At 43.3% G+C, this 13,630-nt stretch overlaps 1 protein-coding gene across 2 annotated transcripts in view; it reads left to right on the top strand.

The window, feature by feature from the left end:
- LOC138250328 (arylsulfatase H-like) overlaps positions 1 to 13,324 on the top strand; it is a 598,307-nt gene extending 584,983 nt beyond the window's left edge. For both annotated transcript variants that reach the window (XM_069205094.1, XM_069205093.1), the window contains exons 10-11: positions 7,985 to 8,106; positions 12,653 to 13,324. In XM_069205094.1, coding sequence (XP_069061195.1) covers positions 7,985 to 8,106; positions 12,653 to 13,023 — 493 coding nt within the window. In that variant the 3' untranslated portion in view covers positions 13,024 to 13,324. The remainder of the gene's footprint in view (positions 1 to 7,984; positions 8,107 to 12,652) is intronic.
- Positions 13,325 to 13,630: the final 306 nt, after the last annotated feature.

The raw sequence follows: 13,630 nt of genomic DNA, 5'->3' as shown, positions 1-13,630 counted from the left end.
CATTTTATTCATTTAGAATCGGCCACATTTGTGGTGGTGTTTTATTTTCCTTTCTCTTGTTGTCCTTTCACTTAGGAAAGCATTACATTTCTTAGCACAACGTTCTTTCACTCTGCTTTCTTCAAGGCTGCAGCAAGATAGGATTGTCAGCACAAGTGGTACATTGCGACTCTGACATTCAAAGAAACACACATATTTTTACGTGGGGACATTTTCTCAGAACATCAGTTGTTTTATTATAAAAACATTTCCCTGTCCCATACACAATAGAGGGAGATTCCAGCCAGGAGACCACAACTGCAAGCTGTCTGGCTTCGCTATACCTGCTCGCTGAGACCACTGGTTCCTTGGCCTGCATGGGGATGTTGTCTCTATAGACAACAGGCTTCTCCACTACTGTCATACTCAGGTATGGGGGATGATGTCTACCTGAGGGGGGGAATCCTGAAGGGCGGATTAGGGCTTATCCTCCTGTGCTCTAACATAACTTAGGTAGGAATTAACTATATTGTGCATATTGACAGTATGGTGGGACTTTTCCTGTGTTTCACTTTTCTCGTCACCTTTTTTGCCTATAGTATATTTCATCATTCTAATTATTGCATTTCATGTTTTTTTATCTAAGACGCAGGTGATTCAATAATTCTTATTGAACCATTTCCTGCCTCTTTGTCTTTGCATGTCAGAAACCAAAGTAACTGAGAGAAAAGGATGAGATCTGATCCACTACGATTTCCCTGAGAAGTCACAATGTCATGTGCTCGGTTGCCACAAATCATCCCTGCTATCAGGCAGAGATGAAGCGCTGCTAGCCGGCCGGAAACGGATTAGACCGACAGTTGTCACATGGTGTGGGATTGGACTCAGTTCCCCACAGTTCAGATGATGCTCCTGCCCAAATCCAGAAGCCTCATTGGTACAATGATAGCTAACGCGACAACTTCTTCACTGAAACTCACAAGAATTGGACACATGGATGATATTGCCTAAACTTTATGCTTGGGATGCTTCATGGCTTTCTTTCTCTGGAGCTGGAAGGAGTCTTGGCCGGAATGTTTTCAGCTGAGCTGGGGCGTGCGGGGTTGGCAATGAGCTAAAGCAGCAGGCGGCAATGATAGGCTTTGTGCGAGCAGACGGAGAGCCACAGTTAGCAATCCTCTCCTCGCTCCGGAGTGTCTTACTCTGACTGGCAGGCGGCAGTGGTGCTAAATAGTTAAATACTTTGAGTCATATTTACAATCCCCTTGCTCCACCCTGCTCTGTCCTAGTTTCATTTTTTTTACACTAAGACAGAGTTAATGAGGCCTTCCTCCTGTGTCATATTTACAAAGTGGCACATTGCCTGCATTGCGCCACATTATATCTGCATCAGGCATAATGTATGTAAGGGGGGGTCATTCCCACTCATGGAGGCCCAAAAAAATGGTGCAGTGAAATATATTTCACTGCACAATTTCTTCCATAATTTTTAATGCCTGCTCACAGCAGGCGTTAAAATGACACACCCCCATGTACCTATAGGCCTCCCTGTGCTTTGCTGCACTAGCGTCAACATTTTTGACACTAGTGCAGCAAAGCTCCACAATAGCATCAAACATTTGGATGTTATTGTGCTAACTACTGCAATGGTGCACCGTATTCTAAATATGGTTCAATCATGGTGTCGTTAGGTGGTGGTAGGGAGACACAAGAAAAGCGTTGCACCGGGACCGATTCGCCGCTTTCTTGTAACTCTGCCCCTTTGTCTGAATAACACATATCACATTACTTTTAAGAACCATCACTAAACAATACAGGATGGTAGTCTGTGACCTAAAATGGTGACAACAGGCCACCATGATTCTGTAAATGAGAGAAACCTCTGGAAAGTAGGGGACAACATGGGTGCGCCGTATTCAATTTAATACGGCGCATCCCTGTGTTGTGAAAATGACAGAGCGCGGTGCTGCCAATTGTGGTGCAGCATCGCGCTCCATCATTTTCCCATAAATATGGGCCACCATGTCTCCCAAGACAGCGCATGCATGCTGCCTAGGCTCACCCTAAAAAAGGGAGGGGAGAGAGTTGCCTGTGGCAACCCTTTCTTTTGTCTCCTTTTTTTATGTCAGCTGGGAAATATTTTTAGTTGGTTTTCTCTTCATTTTAGGGGACTTACTTTTAAGTGGCTGGTAGCTCATCTTTATTTTTTAGAATCCTCTTCGGGTTCTCCTGTGGGATCCTTGGGGCCTATATTTTGGGCTCTTTTCTTGTGTTTTCCAGTGTTGGTAGTTTCATAATTGAGAAGCATCGTGAGAAGAGTCAACCCCTCTCTCGCTCTCTCTCCAACAAGAGAGGTTCTTCTATTGCTGCCAAGGCTAGAGTCAGAAAAGGTTTGTCAGGCACGGCTTTGAAGGTTTCTGATAGTCAACTCCAGATGATGATCAGATCCATTTCAGATGCTTTCAACAAACAACAGGAGCAATGTAGCTGTTTACCTCCTTCTAGAAGTGACACTTCCCACTTTTTACCTTTCCTCTTCCTCTTCAGTCCCTTCCTCATGGTCTTCTCCCAGTTATGACTCTGATGAGTTGGAGACTGGCACTCCTAGAGGTAAATATGTGCAGAAGGTGGATTTGAAAGGTCTGTTTTCCTATATTTCCTCACATTTGTATTTGCCTTTAGATGAGAAGTAGTCTTCTACAAGTAGTAACAACAGGTGCCAGTTGCAGAGGTTGGGTGTAGTTCTGGGTCACTGCACGACTTAGGGAATTCAGGCATCTCCCAAAAGGAGACATTTGTCCAACTGGAGAGAACTCAGAGCTGTATGGGCGGCTCTCCAAGCATGTCAATCCAGGATTGCTCACTTCAATATGCTGGTGAGAATGGACAATTCCCTTTGAGGGAGTTGGTAGATCAGCACTAGCTAAGCTGTGTGTCAGGGATCATTGTGGTCAAAATGCCCTCCACACTTCATGGTTTACATACTAAACTATACCACATTGAGAATACAGTTCTGATGTAATAATGTGTCTTGGTGATAGAAGCTGTCTCCAGGATGTGCAACACCATTTAGCATATCCTGTACCTCGTTTCAATAGCCTTAGAAAAAGAAGTACTGATTATATATGGTGCAAAAGCTGCTTAAGCGAACAGCATGTTCCTTGCCTTCCTAGAATAAAAGCAAACTGAAAAAGCACGTAAAAAGTCATTGCTAAAAGGCAGCTTTGCTAACATGAATAAAATGTGAATTAAAACATGAACCTTCTTCACTAGAGCAGCAGCCAGGTGCAGGCTGGATATGCACTTCTCTGGCATGACAAGCAGAGTGTTTAGGTTGATGCTCTCCAGTTTTCAAGCTAAGTGAGTTTGGGGGCAAGCAGACCATTGCAGCCCAGGGTCCAATCAGCACATCTTGTAAGATCCCTGCAGCAGTGCTTGGGTGGACCTCAGACATACAAGAAAGGTCCTGTGATGAACACAAACTCTGGTAAAGGGATAATTTCTACCCATTCATGGGGGAAGAAGGTCTGCTTAAACCAATAGGCACATTGCTCACTACAGGAACCACAACCCCTTCAGGAGAAGTGTTGTTATGATGTCAGGAGGGTCTTCTGATGAGGTAAACCAATCAAAGAACAGCTGCCGATCTGATTTCCCTTTTCACATATGAAAGCTGATGTCTACCCTGAACTGTGCCGATCTCAAACCACTTCATAAATGAATGAGTTTACCTTTCATGAGCACTACCCTGTTAAATAAAAAATTCATCCCTTGCCTGTAGCCAACCAGAACTCTATGGGATTGGAAGGGATTATTTCAGCATGTTTAGCTCTAAAGAGATGATCATGGGCTCTTCTACGACCCCCAATGCTCGACCAGTCCGTAGCAGAGCAGTAGTGGAGGCTAGACATTTTGGCTAGTGTAGTGGTTAATCAGGAACACGGGATATGATCCTCTATCCCTCTTGCTTTCTTAAGTGTGGGGTGAAAGTTATTTAAGCCTTCAGCTTGTGTAGGGTCAAAAAATCCTGCATTCAGTTGCAGTGTGCTACCCTACTCGTTGAGATTTCATAATTTTCTGTCATAATTGGTATATGCCTTTTTCAAAAGACTCATATTAAAAATACCTGGGCAGATGCTGTATAGTGATTTTGTCAAGTGAGTTGTTCACTAAGAGTACTCAGTTCTTCTGAAGATGTGATCCACCCAAAGTGGTAGTACTTTTAGCATGGGTAGCTACAGTTACCACAACATTATTAATGGTTAGTGGTAGCTGTTGATATAGTCATTTTTTCTAAAATGTGGAAATGGCAGAGAGGGTTATTTTGATTCTTTAGTTTGCTTGTGGAGTTGGTTATGGCTTAGAAAAACAATAAATTACTCTTGGCCTTGAAAAACTACTTATGTTCAAATGCCCACACAAAACAGTCCAATTAGGCACAGGCAGGCCACTGGTGTTCTGAATGGGCTGCCAACTTCCAGTCATAACGATCTAACCAGATAGGTCTGTTTTGATTAGTTGAGGGTCGCCAATCAGAATTATTGAAACAGCAGTTCTGAATGGCTGCTCTAACCCAATGAGCATGGGTCTCAATTAATAAACCTTCCTGATTGACTACAAGGAACCCTTTGGAAATTGCCTTGTGTCTGTCCACCTTTTCCTTTGGGGAATGTCTGTCATGGTACAGACGGGTCCAATAATTTCGCAGCAATTTGTGATGTAGACGGTTTGTGGGATATTTGGTAAATAAAAGGAAGAAATCATGGATAAGGCAGATTTGCCATCAGATTAATTTACAGTTACAGTAAATTTAAAAAAATGTAGTCAGCCATCTGTACCCAAGAAGGTGATTTGACATGATTAGGCAGCATATATCACTTGTACCCCTCCATATCTCTGTAATGTTTACTCGTCACCCTCTCCCTGCCTGGGCAATGTTAGCCTGATTGTTATGTGTCTGGTTCTGATTTCCAAATTCTCAATGGTACAAGAGAGACCCTTTGTACTTTTCCCACTCATTCAGGATAATTGGAATTGGTCAGCCTTCGACTAGAAAAGAAGCACCACCCTTACAAAATGTTGTTGTCAACAGCAGGGATATAGGCACACCTGTAGAAGGAGAGATGTTGAACTCTCATACCCACACTCAATTGTCAGCTTTGGCAGAAGAGGACTGAGGCCAATGAACAAATACCTGATTGGCTGAAAGACTGTCTTAGCTGAATCCAAAAACTATGTAGGAACTAGGGATATCTGCCATCATCAAGGGGCTATCCTTAGGAAAAAACTATTTTTGTTATTAAAACTCAGGTTTAAGCAAGATGCCCTCCAAGCACATCGAATGACACTTTACAACCCGAAATGCCACTTTCTGATGATAAAAAGGTGGACCTGTTATCCAGGATAATGAGTTCACCTTGATTTCCAATGGAAGATCTTGGCTCAGCTGGAGAAAGGGAGGACAGCTGCCCTCTGAGCAACCCTGTTTCTGCGACCTATAGTATGTGATTCACTTTTCTGGGTTTTGTACATCCCCATACTTGTCACCCACTGAGTTTCTTAAGGATCCCTAATTTCTTTCTGGCTTTTCAGTAGATACATGCTCCTGACCTACATGTTGCTCCAGTAAAGACTCAAAAAGGTTCAGATTGCTAAACTGATGGCTTGTTAATAACTGTTCACAGACCTAAGGGGTCAACAAATCTCTAGACGTCACTTTGGTGAGTTAGTGAGTGTGAGAGAGAGTGTGTGTGTGGGTGTTCGTGTGTGTGTGTGTGTTGTGTGGTTGTGTGTGTACGAGTGTTTGTAACTCGCACCAGCCCTCAGATTGTTGGTAAACCCTAATGAAACAGCACAAAGATCACTTTGGTGAGGACCATTGTGCAATGGTGTTTAGTCCCATGGGTGTCTTTTGGTAGTTTCAAGTGGCTGCATCAAAAAACTAAAGGGCATATTTACTAACATTTCAAGCAAAGCAGGGCAGCATGCAAAGTTGCTGCATTGGGTGAAATAGGGAGATCAGAAATGTGACATATTTATTAAGATATGGCATGCTCCTGCTCCCTCTTAGCACTAACTCACTGTGTGCTCCCTAGAGGCAACACATGTACCCTTGCACCATGTTGTAAGGGTGCCTGTTGTACACGCAGATTGTTTTTATGCAGGAAGGGATACCTTCCTGTGTAAAAACACTCAAGAGAGTCTTTTTCCCCTTTCTATATGTGATACATAATACATCACACATAGAAAGAAGAATTAACAAGGATAAAAAAATATTTTTCTTCTTACCCCGTACTCTGGAAGGCACACTGAGTTGACGTAATCCAAGGTTTACAAATCTTTGTAAATCTGCAATTGCATCAAATCCATGGGTCGGTGCATGGGAAAGCCAATGCTCCACTCACAAAATGCTTACCAGATCTAAATGTAACATTTCACACAAGGGAGCAGAAATTGCATCTTTCTTGGCTTTGTAAATCTGAATTAAGGGATTGCACTGCCTTGCATTGTCTTGAATACCACAAGGACAATGCAACTCCTTGATAAAACTGGCCTTAAAAACACGGTATATTTGCTTGGTCTACTGAATAACTTACTCCAGTGTCAAGGTGCATATGGAGTTAGAATAGTAAATGCATACTTCATTAGGTCAATAGCCGGGTCTGACACACAGAGGTATGACATGGATGTGTTTTTAAATAGCTGGGACAAAGCGTAAAAGTGAAAAAGCTATTCTGATTCAGCTGGTAATACAGAAGCCAAAGCTAAAAAAATTGTCTGAAAAAGGATTACAAGTATCCTTGCATTTCTGGGCCCATGTCGACCTAGAAAAAGCAAGTGGAAATATGCCAGGAAAACAGCCTGGTACTAGAGTAAACATGCAGACATGGTGCGATAACACCACTTTCCCCATGTTATTCCCTATTCCACGTGTAGAAGCTCAGGCCAAGATTTACCAACTATTCACACAGAGCAGTGCAGCAGTTAGAAAGGCTGAGCTGCGTGAGAAGGAGAAAGCAGGCGAGTGCCATATTTACAGAAATATGTCTCTTTCCTCCCCTCTCCATAGCACTGGCGCTGATTTCAGCTGCAAGGGGCGACACACACACATCTTTGCATCATAATGCAAGGGTGTGTGCAGGGCTGTCTTTAGGGAGGTGTGACTGGTGTGGCCGCACAGGCACTGGCCTGGGGGGGGGCTTAGACCTCAGAAGAGGGGACACTGTGTTTAGCAATAACTTACAATTTAAAAGTACCTGAAGCAAATTCCATGCGCGCCAGCTGTCAGGCAACAGGAAATTGTCATGATAACTCTTATCATTAATGTTCCTGACAAAGAGAGATCAGAGATTTGTCCAGTGGCACTTTTGACACACCATAAAGTACAGCAGAGGGATTATATGCCTGTTGCAAAGAACAGATCTGTATTTTATGTGGATAGCTGAGTGGATTAGTAAAGCTAGCCCTTACCAGAGCTTTAAGACAAATAAATTGCATATGAGCGAGGGACTATGGGGAAATGAGGGGCACTTTGCAGGTGGTAGTGCGGGACTCCAAAGAGGAGGCCATGGGGGGGAGGCACCAAAAAAGATTGTCTCACAGGGAGCCACCAGTGCTAAAGTCGACCCTGGGTGTGTGCATTAGTCCAGCATACGTTCTGTACTAGAAGGGTAGCCTTCCAGTACAAAATACCATGTGTATGCACACTTTAAAACTTTTCTTAATTTGTATGTGTGTTGCACAGTGCAGTTCGCAAGCAAAGTCACAAAAGAAAATAGGGAGTCCCTGTGCTGCAAAATAGAGGGAAACTGACTGTCTCGAGGGACTTGAGCGTCTTTTCTTCTGACATCATCATGTCTTTGTATATCTATATACAGTATTGCAGCTTCCAGTGCCTGGTAAATGCATTACAAAAACCTACAAACCATTGATGTCAGATTGTAAGCGAAGATAAAATTATAATGCTTCTCGCCTTTAAGGAATTATGTTCTCTCCCTTGAATCAGAATAATTGATGGCCGGAACCTGATGCCCCTACTCCAGGGAAGCGTGAAACACTCGGAGCACACTTTCATGTTTCACTACTGCGGGCCGTCCCTGCATGCAGTGCGCTGGTACCAAGCAGAAAGTAAGTAAAATAATACACCGACAAACAATTTTCACAGACTCAAATTAATCAAAGAAAGTAGTTATCAAGTAAATTTGAGTTGTGTCTGTGATGTATGTGTTAGTATGTGTTCGGATTACAAAATCAAAATTCTGCTGTTGTTACAGCAAAACATAGTGGTTAATGGTACTGAGGCAGATTTACCAAACCTTTGCGCCAGTTCATTGCCACAAAAGTAACTCAAACTTGTTCAATGGATTGAATTGGGATTTGCTTCCCTGATTTGCATTGGAATGTAGTCTTACAGTAAAGCAACGAATCTATTTGCGCTACTTTGTGTCAAGGAGGCGTCACATTGTTGGCACTAGGGCTCTCTCATGACCACGAATGGTTTATGATGCGAAGCCCTAGCTACTAATATGGTAGACAGAGCTTTGCACCAAACATTCACACCTCCTTGAAGCAGGCAAAATGTTCAAAAGAAGATTTCTTTTCTCCAAACTTTTCCAACTTTGCATGTATGTTGTTATCAATGTCTAAACATAGTATTGTGTATTGGAAGGATACTCTTCCAGTACAAAACGTACACTGCACATCACGTATACACACTTGCAATCTAGTGCAAGGGAGTGCACATGGTACAAGGCAGCAAAAAGCGGTGGGCCAGCGCAAGGTAGAAAGATACAGCACCACGCCTTAAAAAAATTGGGAGCAGATTTATAAACATTTTGCACTGAGTACACAAACATGGGCAAACAGTTATTTTTATTTACCTTCCAGTGCAAAACACGTTTTGGCAGGAAAGGTGCCTGAAAGTAACACAGAGCAATACAATGCAGCACCAAGTGTTACTTTGCATTACTCTCCATAAATGGGGCATTCAGTGGGTGGTACATGGGAGTTTCCATGCATCCACGCAGTGTTTTGTACAGTGTTTTGCACCAAGAATAAAGCCGCTCAAAAGCAGACGTTAAAAACAAGAAATGTTTTTATTTTATTAACTGCACTGTACAGCACACATCTAAAATGAGAAAAGTTTTAAAATTAGTCTAAGTATAGTATTTTGTGCTGGAAATAAAAACCTTTGCTAAATTCATGTAGACATATTTGCACTATGGCGCACAGGGGTGTGTGTGGCACTCTGCAGCCTAATTGTGCACAAATCTAGGAAGAGGGCAGGGTAGTGCCTTAACTTAGATATTGAGCTCTGCTGCTCCTTCCCTGTCACGCAGTGTAGCACAGCAACTCTGTGTGCTGTGCTGAGTTATATGACAGTTTTGAAAATTTGGGCCATGGTGCAGTTCTTCTCCCTCCCTTTCACACAACGCAGCACAGCAGCTTTGAATGCTGCACTCCATTGTGTCAAATTTATGAAACCTACCACACTGAATATAAAGAAGTGAGGCACAATAATTTATTAGAGGCTGGTTAATATATTTTGTTGGAGAAGTGAGACAGGTTAATACACTTAATTGAAATATGGGAAGGAGTCAGTGGCGTAACAAAGGCCCCCACATCCCCTGCAGTGCAGGAAAGCCCAGGGAACCCCCTACAGCACAGTACCTTGGCCTGAGACCTCTTGAGTGTGTCTTGAGAGGGGACCCCTCCATATACGGTGCAGGGGGCCCTCTCAAATTGTATTACGCCACTGGAAGAAGTTTGTCCTGTTCTTTGCAGACATATCCAAAATATGAAAAGCAATGATACCCATGAACGTTTAGTCTCTAATTGTATTATGTGCAGCACAATTTGTATTGCACAAAGTGAACCAGAAGCTAGACTCACAACTGCAAAAAATCCCTTCTAGACTGCAGCTCACATAGCTGCAAACTTATCCAGTGGCGTAACAAAACTTGGGGAGGGTGGAGCCCTGCAAAGTACATGGTGGGAGCCCCCTACGCACTCAGTCAGGAGCACTCAGGCCATGGGCCCACTGCCCGTGCACAGTGTACTGGGCTGAGAGGCCCCCCTGAAGCTCAGGGTCCCCCAGCACTGCAGGGGCTATTGTTACGCCTGGGGGCTCAGCTACAAAGGAGTGTTGAAGGAGCTCCCCGTTGGTATTTGCAGATACCAAGAAGACCCTTCACGAGAAACGGTTTAGTCAGGCTTTGTTACCCCCCTCACTGGAGCCTTGCATTTCCGCTGTGGTGACTGCCTCAGTCCCTGTCATCACAGAAATTATTCCAGGGGTGGTCTTTAAACCCCCAAATCATTGGGACCTGCTGTGCTAGTTTAATTCCTTCAGTGGATTCAGATAGGGACATAGTATCCAGAATGCATTTGATTGTACTATTAAAGCCTAGAAGTGAAAACAACGTCAGTGATGGCATAGAGTCAGGTGGCCAACCTACTCTCCATTCCACAAAGTCTAATAGATGCTGCACTGGCAGTACAAATACAGCACGAGACCCAACTGTGACTTTAAATGTATGCATCGAGGTCACCCTTAAACACACTTTGGAAATATTCTAGGAGACTTTGCTGAGAGGGTGTTTGGGGTTGTCCTGGCCTGTTCAAATCCCAAATTCCTCTTCCATCAACCACAGTCTTTGGCAATGCACCTTCCCTCCACCAGGGGTGGTGCAGTGCAGGTCCTCACCTATTTTTTGAAATCTTGAACGTTAAATGGCCTTTGACCGTTAACTGGTTTGCATGAAGCTATTCTCCACATGGCAATTAGTCTTCACTGATGTGGCCCTGAAATTCAATACTAAGGAAAGAGTTTTGTGGATTCTCATGTCACGTTTTGTTAAAGTAAATGTTTCACTAGCAGCAATACGAAACAGAGGGCCTGATTACAAATCTGGTGGTCTCAAGAGCCCCAGATTCGCGGTGGCAGACGGACCGCCACAGCTGTGGCAGTTCAACTGCTACATTATGACCTGGTGGTCCGACTGCCAGGGGACTTCCATCTCCGCCAGGATCTATGATCCCGATGGGATGACAGCGGTCTTGGTTGTGATCAGCCAGGGCGGCGCTAAAGTCAGCGCTGCCCTGCTGATTACAACCTTGTTCTCCACCAGCATTTCATTGCAGTCCGGACACCATGAAAATGCTGGTGGAGAACAAGTTCAGGGGGCCGCAGGGGGGTAGTTCAAGGGTCCCCCTACCTTGCACCCCTGAAATGCGCACTGTCTGTCGTGCAGACAGTGTGCATTTCAAGGTCGCTGGCTCAATTATGAGCGGGGAATAATGCTGACGCACCTTCCCCACTGGGCTGACAGGCAGGAACATTAGTTCCCACCCATCACCCTAGTGGGAATGTTGTAATGAGGGCAGTGGAGAGACCACTGGCACCGTGCGGTCTCCCAGTCAGGGTTTGGTGGTCAGATGTTTCCAACCACAAAACTCGTAATGATCCCGCAGTCTCTGAAAAAATCCTCATGTTGAAGTAGTTAAAATGGAATGGAAGATGTAATACTGCCCAGCATCACTTGTTGAAGTTGAAAATGCTATCTTAATGATAGTCTACATAAGCGCACTGGATAGTGTGTGTTGCATTAGAGATGTAATTTCTTACATTGTAGTTTATATAATGTTGTATTGTAGTATTGAAAGCATATTTGGTGTTTAAAATAGAGTAGGCCCTGGGGGGGATAGGGAAGAGGGGAGGGGTGTTTCCAAAATCTGTATCCCTCCTAGCTACACTCTGGCACATTTCGAATGGAGTAGAGAAGTGCGATACTTTGTTACTTTACGTGGAGAGCTCATGCATATAGAGCAATATAAAACTGAGTATCCTGTCCATCTCTTCCACTTGAAAAGTGTTAGAAAATAGTAAAAATTGTTGCTGCCAAACTTCAGCTCTGAGCTGTTATGTTAGACGACTGATAGTAGTCACCGCTTGAAAAATTAGAGGATTGGTTGAATATGGGATTTTGTATTTGAGCAATCGATTGGCCAAAAATGTGTTACCTATTATTTTCGCTTTAATTTATTTCAAAGACATTAGCAATAGGTGATGAGGAGGGGTCTCTCTCTTTACATTTGAGAACTGACTTAATATAAAAGTGAACCTGGAGCTTTTCAGTTTTACCAACCTGGGGTCGTATTCTGCAAAGCGTCCTGGGGTGCAATGTCACTCACTGCACCTGCCGGCGGGGAGATCTATGTTCCCTTTTTAAAGAGAAGACAGCCGCAGCCTGCACTGTAAAACAGAGGGTGGCTTGTAAGAAGTCACTCATATTTCACTGAATGTACTGCCCCAAGGTCGGGCGTGAGTTTGTGACTGCCCAGGGGGCAGTGCATTAATGATAATTGGGTGCACTGTCCTGGTCTGCACTAGGGAGAACTTTTCAAAGGTGCTTCTGGTGCAGACAGACCAGGACAATGGGTCCATTCTGTAAATGGGGTTCTGGTGCTTTTAGTAATGAAATTGATCAATATTCCTAGCCATTTAAAGTTCCTACACACCAGTATCTGTAGGGACAGAGTCAGCTGAATCCTGTTCATTTTATGAATATTCAGCTGGACAAGAATTTAGTTGATGCATTAATGTAACACATCCAGTGTTTGCCTCATTGTTATGTTTCAATACCAAAATGTATTTTTGTTTCTTGTCTACCAGCTGGTGCTATATGGAAAGCTCATTATGTAACCCCAGTATTTCATCCAGAAGGTGCCAGAGCCTGCTATGGGAGAAGAATGTGTCAGTGCATGGGAGAACTGGTACGCCATCATACACCACCCCTGCTGTTTGACCTTTCAAGAGATCCCAAAGAGGACACCCCTCTTACATGTGACACAGAGCCACAGTTTGAAGCAGTCATACAAAGTATAAGCAGAGCAGTGGAAGAGCATCAAAGGACACTCACAACAGTGCCCTTACAATTACATGGGTCAAACAACATCTGGAAACCATGGCTGCAGCCATGTTGTGGGACATTTCCATTTTGCTGGTGTGACAAAGAAAATGTTGACTCACACACTACGGTGTGAACTAAATATGTCTAACAGTGTAAGAATTGTTCTTGTACACAATCAACAGGCCGACCCTTAATTAAACATATTGGTGTAGGAGCTTGGTGGATATCTTTGCATCTTTCTCAAGATTATGCTAAATCAGTATTGCCTACCAATACACAGAAATTGTTATATTAGACTATCATCTGCTCATCTTTATTAATGTTTCATCATTAATTCCAAAATTCGGTTATCTGTAAGTGGGAGTTGTGAGGAAGTTGTTAATTAGTTGAGATTGATTGGTGTCGACCACAAGTAATAAAGTCACTACCTTGTTCGGGCTTGCAGAGATTTCAGTAACTTTAAGCTGAGCTCAATCCCGGTAGCTTTGGGAAGGCTTAACTTTACGAAAATGTGTAAAGAATTTAGAAGTATCAAAACAGTTGAAAAGAAAAAACACAATTCAATAAAAATACCACTTGAATCTGTTAAAATTCAGTAAAATTTAATGAACAAAATGACACTAAAAGAACACAAATCCAATAAGGGGCAACCAGAGATTTGAAATTTGTAAAGATTTTGGGGGAAATAGCACCAAGAAGTGCAAAGCACAAATTATGTTTATTGCTCACCAAGACCTAGA

The sequence above is a fragment of the Pleurodeles waltl genome, chromosome 8 (genome assembly GCF_031143425.1).
Source record: "Pleurodeles waltl isolate 20211129_DDA chromosome 8, aPleWal1.hap1.20221129, whole genome shotgun sequence".
Taxonomy (NCBI): domain Eukaryota; kingdom Metazoa; phylum Chordata; class Amphibia; order Caudata; family Salamandridae; genus Pleurodeles; species Pleurodeles waltl.
Note: the sequence above shows the minus strand (reverse complement) of the source record. Positions and strands in the feature narration are given on the sequence as shown.